At 40.5% G+C, this 21,104-nt stretch overlaps 3 protein-coding genes and 1 long non-coding RNA gene across 10 annotated transcripts in view; 2 read left to right on the top strand and 2 right to left on the bottom strand.

Moving 5' to 3' along the window:
- Nucleotides 1-1,925, bottom strand: part of LOC111259735 (uncharacterized) — a 32,874-nt gene extending 30,949 nt beyond the window's left edge. For 2 of the 4 annotated variants that reach the window (XR_002679812.2, XR_002679811.2), the window contains exon 1: nucleotides 1,504-1,925. This is a non-coding gene — a long non-coding RNA (uncharacterized LOC111259735). The remainder of the gene's footprint in view (nucleotides 1-1,503) is intronic. The other 2 variants (XR_015310739.1, XR_002679810.2) reach the window with 2 other exon arrangements.
- LOC111259713 (uncharacterized) overlaps nucleotides 1-6,696 on the top strand; it is a 39,445-nt gene extending 32,749 nt beyond the window's left edge. For 2 of the 4 annotated variants that reach the window (XM_022831911.2, XM_022831916.2), the window contains exons 3-7: nucleotides 767-967; nucleotides 3,348-3,561; nucleotides 3,917-4,201; nucleotides 4,878-5,279; nucleotides 5,603-6,696. In XM_022831911.2, the coding sequence (XP_022687646.1) occupies nucleotides 767-967; nucleotides 3,348-3,561; nucleotides 3,917-4,201; nucleotides 4,878-5,279; nucleotides 5,603-5,944 (1,444 nt within the window). In that variant the 3' untranslated portion in view covers nucleotides 5,945-6,696. Of the gene's footprint in view, nucleotides 1-766; nucleotides 968-2,159; nucleotides 2,419-3,347; nucleotides 3,562-3,916; nucleotides 4,202-4,877; nucleotides 5,280-5,602 lie in introns of those variants that run through there. The other 2 variants (XM_022831925.2, XM_022831935.2) reach the window with 2 other exon arrangements.
- Nucleotides 6,697-7,567: 871 nt separating this feature from the next.
- stj (voltage-dependent calcium channel subunit straightjacket) overlaps nucleotides 7,568-21,104 on the bottom strand; it is a 42,784-nt gene continuing 29,247 nt past the window's right edge. The window contains exons 19-26 of the mRNA XM_086968024.1: nucleotides 20,494-20,598; nucleotides 19,749-19,877; nucleotides 17,178-17,331; nucleotides 15,326-15,442; nucleotides 14,618-14,903; nucleotides 13,923-14,284; nucleotides 12,904-12,978; nucleotides 7,568-11,998 (exon numbers count right to left, since the gene is read on the bottom strand). Coding sequence (XP_086824150.1) covers nucleotides 11,825-11,998; nucleotides 12,904-12,978; nucleotides 13,923-14,284; nucleotides 14,618-14,903; nucleotides 15,326-15,442; nucleotides 17,178-17,331; nucleotides 19,749-19,877; nucleotides 20,494-20,598 — 1,402 coding nt within the window. The 3' untranslated portion in view covers nucleotides 7,568-11,824. The remainder of the gene's footprint in view (nucleotides 11,999-12,903; nucleotides 12,979-13,922; nucleotides 14,285-14,617; nucleotides 14,904-15,325; nucleotides 15,443-17,177; nucleotides 17,332-19,748; nucleotides 19,878-20,493; nucleotides 20,599-21,104) is intronic.
- LOC111259762 (uncharacterized) lies at nucleotides 17,900-19,323 on the top strand (the record flags this gene model as incomplete). Its single annotated transcript, XM_022831981.2, is given in 2 exon segments — nucleotides 17,900-18,226; nucleotides 18,969-19,323. Coding segments are annotated over 2 exon segments (480 nt in total). The 5' UTR covers nucleotides 17,900-18,060.

Below are 21,104 nucleotides of genomic sequence, written 5' to 3' on the forward strand. Positions count from 1 at the left end.
AGGTCCGGCAGATCCCTGATCCTCGACGAGCTTAGCGTGCACAAACTGCCCGATTAGTCGTTCCAACCAGTCAACTGACATATTATAATAGCAATACAAAAAAACAAAATAATAAAGTTGCTGGGGGATGCAACTCATAAGATGGCCGCCGGAGAGCCGTGCATGTGTCGCACAAGTAGGAAGTTCTTATCTACACATTGGTTCTTATAAAATTAGACAACTAAAAATTAGGTAGGTGCACAGCACTGAAGACCTCGAATATGCTTCCCGAAGATCTCCGACTGTGAGACGGCCATTTACGGCGTTGACGGATTGTTTCCGAACGAAACTGCGGGTAATATGTGGAACGACGTTGTACAGGCGTTTTAGTTCTCGTTATAATAGGTAGTAGTGACTACGGTATCGCCGTCGATTATGAAAAAGCCAAGAGTCTGCTTTAATCTGCTTTAATTCCTACTAACCCTAGATACTTCAGTGGCTTCAAAGTGCACTATAAAAGATATACTTGAGATCTGTATACAAAAAAATTACAGTATGTTTGGGAGAGTCCGAAAGCTTCACGTTCAACACGTGCCGTTAAATCGAGATGCGATTGACAATCCTCCAGCTGAAAGTGGACACGTTCTTCCTTTGGAAATAGTGCTAGTTGTTCAAGGGACTCGCTCATATTAAAGTCTGTCTGCAAGCTGGGCTCGTTTTGTTAGAAAGTAACCGTCTGTTCTCTCTGTTTTGTTTATGATTGGTTAATTTCATGAACCTTAACTAGGCACCGCCGATCGCATGATATTACGATCGTGCCATCAGCAAAAGATAGGGGAGGAACGCTTAGGCCTCTGACCCGTTCAAGTTCCACTACCTCGATTTTGTCCTGCACGATTCGCAAGGATGATTTACCACCGCTGGGAACACTGCAGCCCCGATTGAGTATGAGCAGCGCTAACAGTAGTCAGCACGGTTCACTTTTCAGGTAAAAGAAACGAGCAGCCTTTTTAATATCCTTGCGTATTTTTTTTGTTTTTCTTTCACCTAAATAGATAGGGTGTACTACTACTATATATGTATATTTTAACGGTGACCCTTTTTCAATCGACTGAGTAGATCGTTCAATGGATAATGGCTACCTGAATAAGTTTTAGTTCGCAATACGTGTATTAAATTGAATCTTTCTAATACACATAGAGATAAATCATCGTTATTTGAACAAAATCGTACGTAATACCACGTACATACGTAGACAGCATATTGATCCACAAATCGGCATTACGCTCAAGTAGACAGATGCGCGCGAACCGCGACATTTGTTTCAAAATGCCCTGACACCTTGACTTAGCACAGGCTTCAAGTGACCCGATCAGGTCTTTATGTAATTGGGTATATTGTTCCTGCTAAACGTGATTACGTAAATAATAGTGGTAAACTTGATCATAATCGCAACTGTTTTCGTTAGCGTGCTATATTTAATTTTCTTTACGTGGACTCACACGCATATACCCGATTGCTTACTTTTTAGTTGATGTCTTTTGCTGTCTCGTCATCTGCCCTGAGGGCTATCCATAGTTGATATCGCCGGCTTCGACACCGCCGTCGCCTCTGTTATAGCAACATAACTTTAGGTTATGCAGCAGCTCATTTACTCATTCACTACATTCAATTTTTTTGTCGTTGTTTGACCTTTTGACAATTTACTTATTGCTACTTATGATGATTTGCCTGTTCAGTTCACGTTTCAATGGCGCACGCACAATGCAATAAGCACTTACGTATTGTAAGCTATGTACTTAGACAACGGGGACGCAAGGGTGAGGTTTATTAGCATTGCCGACAATTGTCAGCTAGGCTTTGCCATTTGTTGACGACGATATAGGCTGAAACAAGTGAAAACATGATGGCTTGTCACAAGCTAGATCAGCTTTATCCTTGTTAAGTCCTTTGATTGGGGGAGGGGTATTCTCCTCGCCCCCGCTAAAAAAACCCTCTATATTACGTTAAATACGTAAAGGACCAGTCAAGGATAGGCGAACACACTAGAAACGGGAATGTGTTTTCCGTTTGCGATATATCAACATGTTCATTAATTTCGTTTCGGACTTCCTTTTTGAAAAACGCAAGAAAAAATAACTTTTCGCGTGTAAAGTCTAATTTGACGTCAACTTGCTTTATAATGGTAATGGTACCGTTAAGTTTTGAAATGTCCTGGTTCAAATACTTGCTGGGTTGAAATTTTTTATCTCAACAGTGAATTTCTATTGAAAATATAATTTTGTTAATGAGAGAAGTGTATTTGATTGTTGAAACCCAACAATCGTTTTTCGGGCGAAGTGTCCGGAACTTAAGCACTTAAGCGTTACTTCGTACGGCTAGCCTTAAGATGCAAACACGTTACCCACCGCACCATCGTGAACACATTAGGAAAAATAGGTTGAGTATTGTTCCATAACCCCACACTTTTTTTTTTTTTTTTTTTTTTTTAAATAAGCTGCTTGTCTTTTGCAAAAAAAACATATCATTTTTTTAGTTTGAGGGACAGAAGCGAGAATCGATTAAGTCATAATGGTAGAACTTGGGCTATTTTGGTAACTGCTTTTTATATCTGTGGAACTAGTCGTCCAGGCATAATACATAAATCTGATATCGCTAAATACTCAGCAAAAACATGTATTCGTCTTACGGTCTTCATAACATTTGTTTGACCTTACAGCTTGTAGAACTGGAGAAAGGACACTTGCTCTTTTAAACTTGAGAATGAGCCGGCCCTTTCAAACGTTATTGGGCTGTATATAATATAAGACTGTAAGGTTTTTTCGCTCACGACGGACAGGCATTGAGGCTGGAAAAAAGAAAGCCTTTTGTTTTTTAGGCAATCGAAAGAAGGTTTCATTTTACCATTCGGTGATACTAAACGATCAATGCGCGTACTCGGCATTGGCTTTTACCAGCTTCTTTTGAAGTCGCTAATACCAGATGTACAGGATGAACTTGAAGTACAGCATCAAATTCGATGTCGTGACAGAGGCTGTAAGAGGTGTCAACTACGCGAATGGCTAATAAACAGCTAAGGCTGTATGTTCATTTTACACTTGTATGCATCAGCGTGCGTTTGCGTTTCGAACATGAAAATAAATGAGAACCCTGGTAGATTTTTAACTCGTCGTAAGCTTAGTGTTAGCAAGCTTCTATGAATACGTGCATACAAATATAAAATGTGATGGTCAGTTAACGTCGAGAACTGAGTATTGATCTGTTGATCCTCGATAAATCGCGGCACGGATTTTATCTACATGCAAATTCGCTAAATTGCTTTAGTTCGTAGCGTTCGAAGCTAAACTTAGAATTCGTATCATCTTCAGGCCAGTATCAGTCGTTTCATCACTGCCTTCCACGCCACCAGCGTTACCAGCTCGGCCTGCAAGTATCGCAGGACTAGCCTCAATACCGGAATCACCTGTACCACCACTCTCACTGCCGTCGGCCAATGCCGTTAGTGCACCAAAGATACCTCCACAGCGTTCGCTGGCACAGCACATTAACACCAGCTCGGCCGATGGCGTAACTGTTATTGAGGTAATGAACGCTTAATTGACCTTTATTGACAACAATATTCGAGAAGCTCTAGGGTACTGTGGTTATCTTTTGTTTCTGTAGACGGACTGTCTAATTTAATCCCTTCTTGTAGTTTGTTAATATTAAATACGTAATACTGATACGATGGATATAGATAAGAATTTATACTACAAGATATGCCGACCGGAGATTTAAAACTTTGATCTAAATCGATCATAATTACCTAAAAAATTAGGATCAACTCTTTTCTACGTTACTGTTATGTACTGGTATGTTAGGATTAGTGATTCTCCTTATATAGGAGAACATCAAAATGACCAATATAATATCAACATGAATCTGACCTATTTTCTAGATCCCAAGTTACACGGGGCCTGTCGACGCATATCAGTTGCCTGAAGAACCTCCGTATTCAGAGCCTTTTGGTTCTGAGAAAACTACAAAATTCCGGCCGCGCAAAAGCCAGGAGATCATCGATGTAATTGTCGCAGTGGGGGAAGACGAACTATACCAACGAGAGGATTACTCATACCAAGACATCTATGAGGAAATTCGTCAGCATAAGGATGGAAATGGCAAAGATCAGCGCGAAGAAGACCTTCCCGATGTCGTTACCTCAGCGTACGCCTCAGGGGAACAGGTTTGTTCTGGCAGACGTTTTTTCCCTTTATCTCCATTTTATAGAATCACTTGATCAAAGTGTCTGGCGTACGTCAAGTTGGATCAGACATCGTGTATTGACTCTGCATGCGGCATTTCATCTGCTTTTGGTCCCATTGTTTTATGTTTATGTAGCGTCAGCCGAAGGCCCATTCAATCCTCGTGCGTCTGTTAGAAGTCGGCCCGGCCGATATAGGGAGGAAAGACCAGCCTAGTATTGTATAGAGTTAGCTGAGGTCAATAGATTTCAGGCAGTTTATTCACAGTGACAAGCCTGTGATATCTGTTATGGTGGCCATGACCATCCGTAGCCTAGCTGCATATCTTTAGGTTTCTAGGTATACTTCTACTCTAATTAGATTCTACTTTTTTAATATATAGATCTGTCCTAAATTTTCTTTCGGATGGACCAAGATTGTTCTTTGTTTTTTTTACTTCGTTTATGAAGCTACTGATTTTCATCAAAGGCTTCATCAACGATTGGTGCGGAACATTGCACGTATTTGTAGTTTTGCATCCGATACTACCGTTAAGCGTTGTTTTAAGTATTAAATATTATACGTAGGCATCCGCTAGACGATCTGAAAATGTAAGCTGTTCTCTGGATGATGAAGAGAAAAGCATAGGCTTATTTTTTATGTGCAAACAATTACCAGGTCTATCAGGAGCTGCTTGATCTCGTTAAGGAAGAAGAGATAAAGGAAGAGAAGCGGCGCAGTCAGCTGTCGATTACAGTTCAAGGTAATATCATTATTAAAGAAGCCAAAGATATTTCTCCAAAAAAACAAAATAACAACAACGCGTCGGACACGCGACACTCGATGGAGTCGGTTGGCTCCTTAGAAGGAGAATCTTTAGCTTCAGAGAGGAGTTCGTCCGGCTCTTTGGGGTCTGGTGCTGAAGAGCGCGATTCTCTAGATGACCTCTACGCCGTTCCGCGAAAGAGGTACAACAAAAACAAGAAGACAAGCCTGTCAAATAGGTCAGATGCGAATGACTCTGGGTCAAGGCTACCCCCTCGTCGGGTGAAAAGCAATTACACCAGAGGCCCGAATTGGGTAAGTACTTCGGAGCACGCACCGACGACTGCTGCTCAAATAAAGTGTAACGGAAAAATAGCAACCCAAAGTAGCTTAGTCTTGCCGTATGTAGATATGCATCGTTATACACTTGACGACACATTACCCCCAAAAAGGTGAGACATCAACGAAAATAGGGATATGCTATGAAGTTTACGTTTTTAGCAGATTGCCACAGTGGGGACGATAAAAGTCCCCTGTAGTCGTTCAATGTACGTTAGTACGGGTGGACCGAAATATGCTTTCAATTAGAGAAGCACCCGTTTGTTCGCTAATATCGTATTCATTGTTGCGTTTTTCAGGCACCAAAGGTTCCCGAAAAATCTAGCCTGTTACGCCGTACCCTTTCTGACGCTGGCGGGTCAAAAGAAAACGAAGTAGTCAACGCCAGTATAGGTGAAACTAGTACATCAAATCTTCTATCCAATAAAGAAACTGTGACGCAACAAATGCAAAGTAATCATAGCACTAGTTCAAATTGTATTGAAATTGCGCAGAGCAACGGCATAACTGGCCGATATATTCAGATCGTGAAGATCGCGCACGGCCAAAACGACCACCGTGACGTCATAGAGAACGACCAGCCAGACACACTGTGTCCGGTTTACGAGGAGCTACACATTCCGTATGATCGACTCATTTAATGACTGAAACAAAAAAAAATCTTACATAGAATATTTGTATGATTTTTTCGCGTGATATGTATTCGAAATATGGTGGACCTAGCAGACCGCGGCACCAAAGCTGTAACGTAGAATCAATCGAGGATAATGGTGACTATCGTAGGAGACCAACAGTCACTGGGTTTTCGATCGAATTTCATTTTACAAAGAGCCGTCGTCTAAGCTCGAAGTTGACTAAGCGACAATGATGCCAATGTCGTCCCGTGTGTTTATCTGTATCTTCAATTAAAATTACGATTGTTGTTATTATTATTATTGTTATTCCAGTTTGTAGTACCCCACTGTCACGTTCGCTTTATCAGGTCTTTAGACGTTATTTTACTATCTTTTATCATATTTATTTTTATATGGAGTCAAACGACGAGCATTACGTAAAGCTGTAGCGCGCGCATATGTATGTATGTATGTATATGCCAGAGTGACGGAGGCGATTGTTTGGGCACGGGTTGAACAAACGTTGATAATAGAATGTAAATATATTACTAAAATAGAGGTGACTATCCATGAAGAATCAGGGGTGAGACGTTTTTCGTGTTTTCCGCGTGTTTGAAGTGACGACTGTGTTATGTTATGTTGTGCTTACTAAATAAATGCTTACTGGTCAGTGAAAACGATCCCGTATTGATCGGCATTGAATTTGTTGGCTGTTATTTATATCGATGCTGCTATATAACTACAATGTTACAATAAACCAAAACAGAGTATTAAATCAATTTACGGCTTTCATTCATTTACTCGCCGATTGGCTACTTTTTTTTTACGTTTTGCTAACAATAATCTAACTTGTCTTCAAGGAGCAAATATAGAATTTAGATTATATGGTATTTTAAGAAATTACACTTTGTTTTATTGACTTCACGACGAAATTACAGCCTAAAATTTCATTCGAATAGAGAGACATCATTGATTTGATGCGCTGGCACAATTAACTGTAGCCACGACTGCCCGTTGAATAAAAAATCCCGACTTATCCATTCGTATAAAACAGAGATTGGAAATAGATATCCTTATTTAATAGTAATGCCATTTATTTTACAGGATCATGTAAGTGTCCTGATGCCCCACTTATCGGCCCACACATTTACGTCTATAAATATTTAGAGAGAATCAGGCTGGTGACTGTGTTATGTTTGATACTTCCAAGCTATATATTTAGACATTTTGCTTTATAGTAATTATCAGCTAACTTATCTGATTGACGGGGAAGTGAAATGCTACCTTTTAGAGGTATTGATACTCACCAGAAGAGATACAGTATTGTACGTTGTAAACTTCTGATGAGTCATCCGGAATTGTTGGATGACGTGCGATATCATTTGTGGCGTCTCGGCCAGCCCCGACCATTTTTGCGTTATTACGCTAGAACTCTAGAGCTTTAGGTTATCCGAACATAAGACATGATGCCGTCATTCTAATTTCTTGGCTGAAATAAACAAATCCTTAGTACACAATGACGGAACAGTTGACGTACGCTTCGATGTCGTGAGCCCTCTAGGAGGCTATTCAACTACCCGAATAGCTTGCTGCCCACTCTCGAACACCTTATGCCCATGTGCGGCTACGTATTAAGAAGACACGCAAACGTTTTTTGTCATAATTGAAAAATGAACATTTATTAATAATAGTTATCATGACTGTGGTAAAAATTTAACAAATTCTTCACAAATTCGCTACTAAATTTTCGTCCTTGCTTTCGTTTTTTCAGTTCTTCCTTGCTTTGATCTTCGTAAGATAACAACGGACGATAGCGTAAAATCCATTGTTAGCTTTGCGTCAGTCTACATCCCCTGTGTTATTATGCTTCTTGTCTTTTTCCAAGTTTTCTCTCCCTTCCTCTATGTCTGCTTATGTTTCTCAATTCGATTTCTTCGCCCGACCTAAGCGCGTTTGAATCGATCATTCCATTGTATTCAGCATCATCGAAGTTGGTACCGTCGTGATTAATGAGATTATTTCGTATATATGGTCCTTGTCACGTAATGTTACCATTTGTTGCTTACTAATGTTAATTTCTCAAACTCGTACATTGTCCAGTTTGTCTATAGGACACACAATTAAATGTTAGACAGATATAAACAATTCTGCAGACTTCGATTGACAGATGGAAATGTAGCAACGTCAATATTAGTTGGATTGGATGAAGCAGGAGGTCCCAACCGATTGGACCGCACTATTTAGAATCGTTCGTTATGTAACAAAAAAAAAAAACGAGACAAACAACTTTAGAGCATAACAATCGGCGGTTTTTTTTTAAACGAAGCAGCAGTCTAAGCATGCAAGGTAAACCCATTCGATATATATACTCAAAAAAAAAAAATTTCCATTGGACGACCATTTATTTCCAATGTAGTAGTATTTTGAACATTATCTATTCAATTCACGAGCACTATTTGCTTAGAAAGCATTCAATATTATCGGGTGCGAAAATACTGGCACCGTCCCGGCGGGGATAGACTAGCAATAAGGAAAACTGATGAAAGCTACATCAATTTGGCATCTCGTCCACTTTTCCCGAGCCATCTACAACTAACACACTTTGCTTTCCGTCAAGAGCAAATAGGGATGGGCGAATTGTGGCATATGCTAGGAAAATAGGACCGCCTACTTCTACCAGCCTCGGTTAGCCCTATCCAGTTCCTTTCTACAAATTACGAGAGCTTCTCGACAGTATTTCGACGTAGCTATTCGGTGTTACGTGTTTACGATTAAATATTCTCTACTTGAAGTAGAAAAAAAAACATATGTATCTCCGCTACCCTATACGCAGGAACGATTGAGAAAAACAGTGATAGAGGACGCAAAACCGCTATACTTAGATGATAAATATCTAATAGATTACTAATATCGACGGCGATATACGCCGACCCAGTTTACACACAGAATTTCAAACAAAATGAGAACATTTGTCTATTTGAAACGATTTGTTACTTAATCTATTGTTAGATAGATTTGACTTATCAAAATCGATGCAGAAACACACAAATGTACAGTTAGTTTACCGTGTAATTATGTCGATAGATATACACTGCTACAGTAATGCATTGAATCGCTATTTATTCCCAGTATATATGCTTATGGTTTGATAATGGCCTGAAGTCGGAGAACTTCAGTAAAGCGGGAACAATTCACATTACCCCCACTGGCGCAGCAACGGAACTGAGTCGCTTCAACGCAAAGAAGAACATCTTCACTTACTTTTGTTTGTTGCTAAATGAATACTCGTTTTTTGACATCGACGATAAAACAGTCGCTTCCGATAATCACTTACAAATATTCAATGAAGACGCTCAATGACAGTCACGGCCATCGTGATAACAGTACATTAAAAATAGATAAGCTAGATATGATGCAACTGCAAATAGCACAAAAAGGCCGCGTCAGAAACGTTGTGACCATTTCAATGAAGGAACTTTTTTCTCCGCTTGAAAAAAAAAAGGCGAACCACTTCATAATCAAGCTTCGCATAATAACTATTCTATTATATCGTCGTTCTCCTGGATATATGGCTACCTGTCTGTATAGGATTCCCTCACAGAATCGTTTCTACATGAAGCTTTATCAGAACCTCGTCACCTCGTCGAACGAGTGTCCGTTCTAACTTCTATCGCGATCGGCTTCGCAGGCGGTCCTATGCACGTTGTTAGGGAGTATATTAGGGTGAAATTACTACCTGGTTGGGATTGGCTGTCCGAAGTAAAGTGAAGATTTCTATCTGTAAAATTGTCTCTGTCTGTGAAAAATGTCGTACTATCAGTAAATTTATTCTTTGTTTCGTTCCATTTTTCTTCATTAGTTAGTCTACCAGTACTCGTATTATTCATCTATATACAAAATTGCACAGGGGCTTTTACGTGCTCACGCCACCCGCGTGATACACGTAACGTTGTCTTCATTGACGCTATCGGCGTCATTTCGACGTTATGATGTTTCGTCGTGCTGCCTTTTACCAGCTCGGTGGCGGTCCTCCTCCTCCTCTTCCTCTTAAATAAGTCTCGTACGAATATCCTATTATAGCTGTATGTTAACTGCTACTTATTGAGTTTTTAGGCATTTTTATGGCTTATGTCGTAGCCCCTGCACTTGACCCATTGGTACTGACAACTGTTTCAGTCACAGTGATTTATCTGCTATCCGTCTACACTGCGTCCATATATTCTGGCTATATTTATCCCACAAAAATCTCTAACGCGCTTGCCTTTCTACTTGTTATATCTCAAACGTATACAAAATCACGTTCATTGTTGCCTTCGATTGTGAAATTGATCTTAATAATATTAGTAATTTTATGATCAATTTAATTATTTCGCGTCTGTTGGCTATAATATTTACCTCAACGACCAGCTCGTTATGGTGACAAAAATAATAATAATAATAATCATGCCTCGTTACGTTAGAAGGGTAGATCTAGTTAATCTCAATTGAGCGGGGCAAAAAAACACCATCAATAATGAACTTATTATTCAATGAACAAACAACATTTGCGAAGCGTTTCGCTGGCATCAGGAAGAACTCGAACGACTTCGTTCGAATCCCGATCAATCATTTTTGCATCGTCCCATCTTTCCTTTAAGCCTACCATCTCTGCCTACTAGACAAAATAGAGTTTACACTGTCAATTATGCTTAGCAGCGTGTCGTTTTTACTTGATATTCTTCGTCCTTTTTGATAATCTATGCGTCCTCCTTAGTCGTGAAACTTAGTAATAGTGATTGTGTTATATGAACTAGCATCAATAATTTTTATTTTAATAAGTTGTCTTTTACATATATGTGCTTTGTATTCCCTCTGAAGTGAGCGCTATCTCATGTTTAGCGTCGCCAAAATTCTCAAACTTTTTTTTTGCGTACACATCATCACCTTCGTCCTATTTTAGCTACGAAGATTAGTAGCCATTTTTACCTATCTCCTACTGATGCGACAGGTTTGAGAGAGGTTCACAAAGACTGCGTAAACCTGTCCTTATGTGCGGTTATTCGTTACATTTCCTCCAATAAGAAGGCATACAAACGACAGACCTATCAACCTCAACGCCATTGTTCTTCGAGGAATTAGCATTTGTCTATAGTTGTTACTTGTGTGTCTATGCATGCGTATATACAAAGTCTTTTCTATCTTTCCTTTGATTGCCCCATCGTATTACATGCACACGCGTACACTTCATTGTAATTACTATTGGTATCAAGAGATAGAGTAAAAATTAACTCAGGTCAAACCAGCCGCATTTGACCGGGCTCGATACATCGTACTATCAATAGGTTTCTAATCATTCTTATTACAAGTTGTATTGTCAACGACTAGGGAGTAGAGTGTACTACAAAACCAGTCGCGGCCAGCGCACCGAGAAATTTCAGCAGTAAAACGGGGCCGGTGAAGGTTCGTACCATACGATTAGCTTGCTATTAATGCCCGTTGCCAAGCCCACCCAAGGGTGAGTGCTCTATCGATATAAGACAAAGATTGGACAGACTGATTAGAGGCAGTCTGTACAGAGGTCAAGGGATCAGAGTTACTGTTGATATTTTCACTATTTCTTGTTGAAGAGGTGACATCATGGCTTGCAACATGGCGCGAGGAATCGATGCAAAACTACTCCATTCGTTACGTCAACGCCTACTGAGCTCAAAAGACATTGACGGATACTTCATAGCATGGTTGATTTTAACCTGCATTTCCTTTATTTGTGCTGCATGTACGATACAGCGTTTTGGCTGCCCGATCGATTTCTAATGATGCCTCGAACTGTGTTCTGAATATGTAAACGATTCCAGCTCAAACTGTCACATAGTCCCAACTTTCCGTATCCGGTCCTGCTGGCTTTGTAGCTGACATTGGTAGTATCTATTATCTCAGGCCTATGAATCTAAGATTGATATCCTGGTCTACATTAAACGGATCCCGGTGTCGCAGCAGCAATGTGAGGAGTCCACAGAGCAGAAGTAGCGGCCAGCTCAGGGAGCTCGTCGTGGAGGATCCGCACTGCTCCTTTAGATCAAGCTCTCTTAGCATTTCCTTTTCCTGAAGACGCGCGCGAAGTGCACCCGGAAAGAATACGCACAAAACAGAGGCAAGCGACATATTGTAGGACGTACGAATCAGTGATATAACCAGGACGTTAAAAGGAACAAACGTGTTAGATAGACAAGAACAAATGCAGGATACGACTAGGCGGATCGTGGCAAACGAAACAACACTGGTTAAAATAGCGAACCTTCACGTATTAGTTTACTGTATATCACATCAGGCGAGGCTGAGCTAACCTAATCATATAACATAAAAGAGGGAATAACGTAGATATAAAGGGCATATCATAGATTCGGAATATTCGGATTTATGCTGCATGAATTTCCAATATGGGGCTATTATCATATTGCCACAGAAAAATAGCTATACAATACAATGTTAGTAACTGAGCAATGAACGTTTCCAAGCGGTAGCTTTAGTGTCACAGTTAATTTCATAACCAACTGCACAAGCAACGGACCCTTCCGATGTAGTAAAATGTCTGTATACAATTTTTTAGCTTTGATCTCTGACTTTGTGACAAAAAGCTCACTGATTTCGTCACAATTTGCGTGACGTCAAACACGGTACACGGTCAGTTCGAGTATAAAGTCGGCTTTCTACCGACATTATCACCTGTTCTGTAACCTAAGCAAATGATTCCAGTATGCCACCTGGGTTACTGCGGTTGAAAATGCAGAGCACTCGTCAGCGTGGGTTGTTGGAGTTGAATAAATGAACACAATAGTCCGTAGATTGGCACAACAATAGGTAAAGCTCGAGCTTGTTTTTCTGACTCGGTGAGATTCGTTAAAATTATAGGCAACAGGTGTTAATGATGTGGTCCTATCACAAATTCGCAACATGCAGTTTATAATGGTTGTCAAAGATTAGAAGTTCAGCACTCGCCCCTAACTTACGCAGGCGAACTTCTTGTAGAAGTAGCTGTAGCCCTCTTCACAGATAGGCTCATTGGTGCGGAAACGCCGGTCGGGCTAAATAAGTTAAATAAAAAAAGTTTTTTAACAGAAAGAAAAATGTAACTGGTCTCCAAGAATATTATTTAATGAACAAAAAATACATAGCCACTTAACTACCACAGCGAAAGAACGGTACCGTAGAACTTCGAATAAATCGAATAGGGCAGGCGGAGCGACAAACTAAAATAGAGTGGAAACGTACACGTACTACGAGAGAAACCTATTGTTTTCTTTCGCGACTAAGAATCAATTATTCGGATTAAATTAACCTAAGTTGAAACTTATATAATATATATATATATATATAATTACTGTACTCTGACGGTGCACACAGGTCAATAAAGATGGATCGACAGGTCGCGCATCGTGAAAAAAGACACGAGAGTAAGGCGTATAGGAAGAAAACGTTATCATTACAGAACAGAAACATAAAAACGGTTACGTGTCTACATTTCGAAAGTCTCGAGACGGTTGGGGGGGGGGGGGGGGTCAATCACTTACGGAAATGTCAAACACACGTGTCAAAAACGTGCTGCATTAAGACCCTAGTCGTAACAGGACTTTGGTCATGTTTGCCTATTTTGGATCGTCACACGGACAATTTATTGAATCAGAAATTTCAATGCGTGTTCACTGAATTAATTTTCTCTAAAAAGTAAAAAACATTTTTCGGAAGCTCAGCCTTAAGGCGCTCAAACTGACTACGAGTCAGGCGAACGATAGGACTGTCGCACTAATATCAGGCACAATCCTTTTAAAGACTATTCTGTGATATACTCAACGAATCATATATATGCAACGAACAGGTAAATAACAATAATGTTCTATGATACTGTATTCGTATGCTCTTGACTCAACATGGCGTTGAATCGCATGATAGGAATAGTCAAATCAGAGGCACAATATAATATACGCGAACGACATTGCGCATATAAAGTTGAGTTAATGCTTTCACTCACGGCCGCATGGTAGTTATAGCACGTGTCTGGCCTCTGCCTGTGCAGCGGTGTCTTTACGCAGGCTGTTGTTACATTGGATTCAGGCAGCAACGCTTCATGGGGCTCAAGACGGAGCCGTTCACGTTCACAGTGTTGACACGCGTGGGGTATAGCAACCATCAACATATTACTGTCATAGACCGGTTGGACGATGAAGGTATGGTTGCAAGCCACGTTACACTGGTGCACATTGCCGAACGTTGGATTCTCGCCTAAATTGGCCATGATGTAGAGGTCGATTTCTCTATCACAGGGCCGCACTTGAGTGAACGACATACCAGGATGGGGATTGTCCCCGTCGTCGCCCGCGACCGCGTCGTTATCTAAGAGTTCAAAAAATCATTCAAAATAAGGCGCCAATTTTTGTTTACCTCTTTATAAAATGCATCAGGAAATTGTAAGGTTGAAAATGAAAATCAAACGACGAAAACACGGAAAAATTCTCTATACTTTTTCCCCCACAAGGGCCTTGATAGGTGGTCAATGATTTCAGTACGGCATTTCAGTTACTGCAGTTGAAAATGCATAATAATAATAATAACACGTAATGGCACATAATGGCTTGACCTGAAGTTCACGGCCCTGCTTGGCCGTTTGACATGCTTATAGGAACAATTTTTCGTACATACGATTAAAAGATAAGTTCACTCACTTACCGTATCCGAATGCCCGTAGGGGCTCATGGAACCACCATTCCGTGTCGATAGCGATGGCGGCCATCTTAACGATGTTGGTTACGAAGGTGTTAAGCAGGAACATGAGGCCGTTAAGAACGCTTTTGAATGGATTAAGCAGACGAGAGGCTGAAGCTTGGCCTGGCTTCTTGTCGAAGCACACCGCTTGATAGTCATAAATAGTAACTTTCTTAAAGATGTTATATTTGATCAGCTGATTGAACACCGCCGCGTCGACTTCCCCGAAGAATTTCCCAACCAAAAGGACCTATGTGTATATTGAAAAGTGATCGTGTCAGTCGACATCGGTGCATTGTATTGTGCCACTAATCACGCATAATAAACAGTAATAGAGACCACACCAGATAACATATACGAAAGCGACCTCGAAGACTGCTTCTTCAAAGCCGCATCCAACTAGTGCATATATATGTTCCCCACATGATTTGACCCAGCAGTTTTTTTTTTTTTTTTAACTCCATAACGTTTCCACTACCTGACCTACTTTAAGGCACTATATATAACTTAAAATCCTCTACCACGGAAACAAGGTACGATCGCCAATAGCGCAGCAAGGATCGATATTGAATCGTAATAGTAATCTGTGACGACCTGTGCAAAAAAGCTAACGTGTCGAAATAAACGAAGCTACGCTTTCTTCGTACGTAGAGGTGGGGTGTAGGCACTTACATCTGAAGAGTTGGCAGTGGAGATGATAAAACCATTTGAATCAAGAAGATAACAGTCGAACCCGCTAGCTTCACTGTTGCATTTGAATTTGCAATCTTTTGATGCAACCTGATCGCACTACAATAGGCAAAGACAAATGATCGGCTTAGAGAAGAGCAGATTCAAAGTAATCTTAAAGGAAATAGATAAAAAAAAAAAAAAAAAACTAACTCAATAGCAGTTACACCGACGTTCGTCTTCGGTCATAGCCACGTAGTCGCTGACAGCACAACGACAAATGGCATTTTACGAAATCGCTTAGATCGCGTCTATTCGATAGAGGTATCTATTCGATGTACGTCTATTCTCTTCTAATTTTCTTCTAATCTTCTAAGTCTAACTTTATCCTAAAAATTCATAATATGTTTTGAATAATTCCATCTTTCTTTCATTTGACTATGTTCCGTATTTCGTATGACTTTTTTTTCAGTATGAACCGTGATAGACTTAAGTTTATAATTCAAGATAATACTATCTTATAACGGTACGAGCGTTCGCGCCACTTCTTTAAATTCTAATAAAATAAATAAAAAAAAAAAATGCTCCTCCTGCTTGAAGCCGTTGACACAAATATCATCACAACGCTCTTCAACAGGTTAGTTTTAATGAATCATATAGAATCAGGACAATCAAGTAGTTTCGAGTACGAGTTCCATCTTGGAAGAAGAAGAAGAAGAAGAAGACAGCTCGCCATATAAAGGATGAAGAATAGAAACATTCCGGAAGGTCATTTTGAATTAGAAAAGTCTCGAATGACGAAGGGTTGAGAACTGTAGTGGAGGCTGATTCACCTCTAACTATACGGGGTATTAACGTTGAAGTTCAACGAATGCAAAAATACCATGCTTCTTGACCTCAGTCAAACTAATAAGACTGAACCTATGGGTACCTCAGAATTTTAACGCGGTCTAAAAACGAAGACTGCGACTGTTGTTTCTCATTGTTCATGATCCGTTATTGCGTCTCTTTTAAATTGTGCCCTGTGATAACAATAAAATTGGAAACGGCCGTGTTAGTGGATGTATGTGATCGAACTGGCAGGACGTCATCTTGATAGTAGCAGTTGCCCTAGTTCATGAATTTTGTCAATGACTGGAGAAAGACTTTTCATTACGCAGTCAGGCATATTAGGGCATAGAGATAAGGCATTCTTACTGGGCTTCACCGTCCCATCTTATACGGAAGTGGTCCTTCTGATAAAGTGCAAGAGTGAAATGAAGGCGTGAGCAACCTCTCTGGCAGCCGCACTATTATCGTCCCTAAATCATTCTTCAAAATTTAGCCAAACTTACTTTAAAGTTTAACTGTTGTTTAAAAAAAGAAAAGTCGGCACTGAAATTCGAGCTTCCATAGACTTTTGTACTTGTGGAATGAATAAGTTCTTGGCAGAAAATCAAAGATAGTAATGATGCCCATTGATTGAAAATAAAGTCTTTTAAAAAGAAAAAAAAGAAAGTTTTGAAATGAAAAGATACATACGCTGCATCCTGAACAACCTAATAGTGTATATATATCACTGGAGAATGGAAAGATAAGCTAGACGATATATTCGGATCGAATTTAGCGAAGGCAGTGTAGTCTGGGTGGCTAATGTGCATCTCTTTACTATAGTAATTGTGAACATGTGACAATCGCAAATTTCCGTATTAGCAAGTGGTTACTATCCAATTTCACAGGCTTATTGAAGAAACCTTAATAAGTCCAGCATGATCCGCCCTGGTTAGGCTTACTAGTGGGCGCGCCCTACCTATATCATCGTAATGAACATAGTCAAATGTGTTAAAGGACAAAAAAAAAAACGAGTTAAACTTACAGCGGTCAAAGTGGAATTGAAGAATTTTTCCGTAAAGATTTGATGGTCGATCTGTACGCCCACGACGGCTACCGGAGCGGTTGCGTTCTCCGAGTTACCCAACATCACGACACGTGTCGCTGTCATCACGATAGGCGTGCCTTCTGCTTGCAGACTGAAAATACGTCAACAATAACAATCGCAATTCAACTGCGGTATTAGCTCAGCTGTACTAACTGGGCTACATATAGCACGATAACGAGTCGATGCAGGACGTTGCATCGGATCGGATTCGGGTCACAATCGACGAAGGTCAACGCATCACAAAATACAGGCGACAATGCTAATTTATCTCTAAGCAAGTTGCAGATTTACTTTTTTGAAAAATCTAACAGCATTAAACATCAACAACATATTGAAACGTGTGTATCGAATAAGCCTCTTCGAGCTATTTATATGTATGTAGGTTTTACCTTTGGTACGAGGGAATAAATCAAATCTGACAGTACCATACGCTTTAATTACAATGGCCCCATTAACCTTGCTAGGAGGTCACCCATCACGTTATGTTGATATCACTAGTGTGTAGGCTCTACAATTCTCCCTGCCAAATCTCCAGATAAAAGGTTCCTTCAAACACAATAGTTTAGCCGAAAACTACAAACATAACATGCTACGGTAAAACTTATTCACTATGTATTTCTTTAGGATTCTGTTATTTTGTAACCTTACGTAGCGCTTTTTATTTGTCTCGTAAATAAGCTCGATTATACCGGCCTTCGGCAAGGCCATATGGTGAAACATTTCTACCCGTGAATCGTAGGCTGACGGATATCGTTCGGCCGCTATGGCTACCAGTTTTCATCACCACTAAACCATTGCATACGAACAACGAAGCAAAATTATGGTTGGTGCCTCTGGGGCAATTCTCGAGCTCTTCCAGGACACCGGAAGGCTATTAGTTCGGATAGCACAAGGGAAATCCGCAGTCTTGCGGTACGTGGCCTACGTTGTCTTCCTCGCGTTCTCGTTGCATGTCATCCCCAGATCTATTCGACGCGCCTATGGCTGTATGTATTCATGGGCCTGGGATGGCCCAGTGTTTGTAATTTGCTAGAACGCATTCACTGGTTTCTTTATAAGAGTCGTTCGGGAGCCTGTGGTCCTGGTAGGTGTGCCTTATACAACGAGTTGAATATTAGCGAGCGATTCTGTTTAAACATCTGACTTTAGTCCTATCGCCCATCAGCATCGTTCTCTAGTAAGAAAACACAGAATGCGCCTGTTCTCTTTCATCAAAAAATGCATTAGAATTAGTAGTTTGTTTTTATCAGATACGAATGTGTGGCACATTGTTCCATCAATACGCGAGCGTCACTTTTGGCCAGGCTAAGCATTACATAGTTTAAACTGAGTGCTACTCAGTTGTAGGTACTCGTACTTTTATAGTATATACAAATATACACATGAAAGAAAGAAATAAGCTAAAAACGATCAAACAGTCATAAACACAGACACAAATGGTCGCCAATTCACAGCAAATTTGGACAAACATAACTCGCTACCATTGTGTAAGTAGAAATTAATAGGCAGGAGCATGTCTGACAATGGAGGACGCTAAAATACTATCGTTCATTTCCGATATTGAAGAGAGCGCAACTAGCCTTCTGCTATAGTAATAGCCCAGTCCATAATTCTTCAGATTTCCTGTAGTCGTATAAGGTACCTCATACATGCACAAGAGACAATACAAATCAAACTGAATCTATAGGGACACTTGATTAAATTTAATATCATCGGACGCATTCTTAGCAGATGTCCAGGTGTACAGGAGGAGATTACGTGCTCACGCCTTGCGGCGGGGGACTGTCCCGTTACGCGAGGGCGAACGGGCCATAGAGCGCTATCCGTCAGACCGAGATAGAGGAGGTTCGAGAGGCCAGCAACAGGATCAACATTACTGGGAAGGAGGTGAAGAACCTCGAGATCCAACGAAATTTAACCAGATCAAGTACAAGACCGTATTCACGAAATCGTCAATTACTACACCCAATTCACCCGCGGGTTATTCTTCACATGTCTCAAACGAGATGACTGCTGCAGGCAGCAGTGTTCTGACCGTCTGATGAAGAAACACGCCGCGTTCATATAGATCGTTTCAAACACAGCCCAACACATCGAATCATTTCAAAGTAACATTATCCCAAAGGTCCGTATTTACTTACCCCATGTTTTTTAGAAATCCAAAATCATGTTAGCTCTATATGATTGCCAACCAAAAGCCATACGCGTATTGTATATTATGTACATCATGGCGATGACATGTCACTTAAAAATTTTATTTTTGTGAACCAAATACTGTGCAATAGTTGTTCATTCATTCATAGAAAGATCGGCTAAAAAAAAATTGTCGTTTTCAAGAGGCCGGAACAATTCTAACGTAACCACAATTCGTAACTACACGACACCTGACTCAACGATACGGTTTATCGTAGAATACACGGGATCTCTTCAACGCTCAATGTCCTTCGTGTTAATTATGCGCTTCGTGTGACCGACTAATTAAGCTAGTCCAAATTTAACTCTGTTTACCTTTCTCCAGCGTCAAATGGCACAGAGTAGACAAAAGCCTCCTTGGATGCATTTGAATGATAATAGAAGTCCACGGCTCGTTTGTAGAATAGTTCGTCTATTGATCGAGGATATTTATTGTAGAATTTTCTGCAAACATTCACAAATAGATAAATGTTCCGTACTGTACTTGGAAACTCAGCTTGCGAGTAAAGCTCGGCAGGGGGAGTATGTTTCATTCTGGGACTCGAACCAGCATCCCCCAGTGCCGAGGACTTAGCCATATGGGGTACCAAGACAGAGGCAGTGATGCTTTCATAACACTTGTTTTTCTAATGACATGCTAAGTTCCTTTTTAGATACTTTTAATGACTTTCAGTATGTCTGTATGTCAGAATTTCTAGAAGCTACCTTCCGTAGCCTTCCACCTTGTGTAGTTCGTGATATATAGTTGGCATTATATGTCAGTGTGTAGAAAGATATTTTAATATCTGAACATACATACATACATACATACAGTGATTTTGATGCGAACCGAAACGTATTCGTATCGAGCCCGTTTTATCATTCCGTCTTATCCTTTTTAATTTCAGCGTTTATATGAATTTTGAATGTATTAATTCTCTACCTAAAAATAAGCGCGTGATGAGCCGAGCATCCGAGATTGCACCGAACAATTCGAAGTAAATTAAATAGAGCTAATTCGAGACTCCTAAGGTATCTCATTATAACTCGAAATGGTAAAAATAAGTATTTTCTTACTTACTCAGACTCGGAGATGTTCTGATCGAGGAACGTTTGCACCCGGAGGAGTCCACTCCGCGTGGCGACAAAGGCCGAGATAATTCCGTTGCTTTGAGTCAAGACGTCCCTATAAGGACGACAGAGCGGAAGATAAGAGCGATTTAGTTAGTACGACAGCCGCCTCGGAGAGGATTCATATAGGATGAGGCCACCACTATTGTAACCGCCAGTTGACAACCGTACCGGGTTCCATTAATCCTTTCAACACGCTGTGATTAAGTATAAGTGAATTGTCGCTCAAAAGCACGCGGCCTTCATAATAGCTCTACACCTTCCTTCTAAGCGGAATGTATTAAGTGGGTTTCTTGGCCACACACGCACGCGCGCACGCGCACACAGGCACACACATTCACACACACACTCGTATACACACACACACAGACTCGTATACACACACACACAGACTCGTATACACACACACACAGACTCGTATACACACACACACAGACTCGTATACACACACACACAGACTCGTATACACACACACACAGACTCGTATACACACACACACAGACTTGTATACACACACACACTCGTATACACACACACAGACTCACACACACACACACAGAC

This window comes from Varroa jacobsoni, unplaced genomic scaffold (genome assembly GCF_002532875.2).
Source record: "Varroa jacobsoni isolate VJ856 unplaced genomic scaffold, vjacob_1.0 scaffold_36, whole genome shotgun sequence".
In the NCBI taxonomy this organism is placed as follows: Eukaryota; Metazoa; Arthropoda; class Arachnida; order Mesostigmata; family Varroidae; genus Varroa; species Varroa jacobsoni.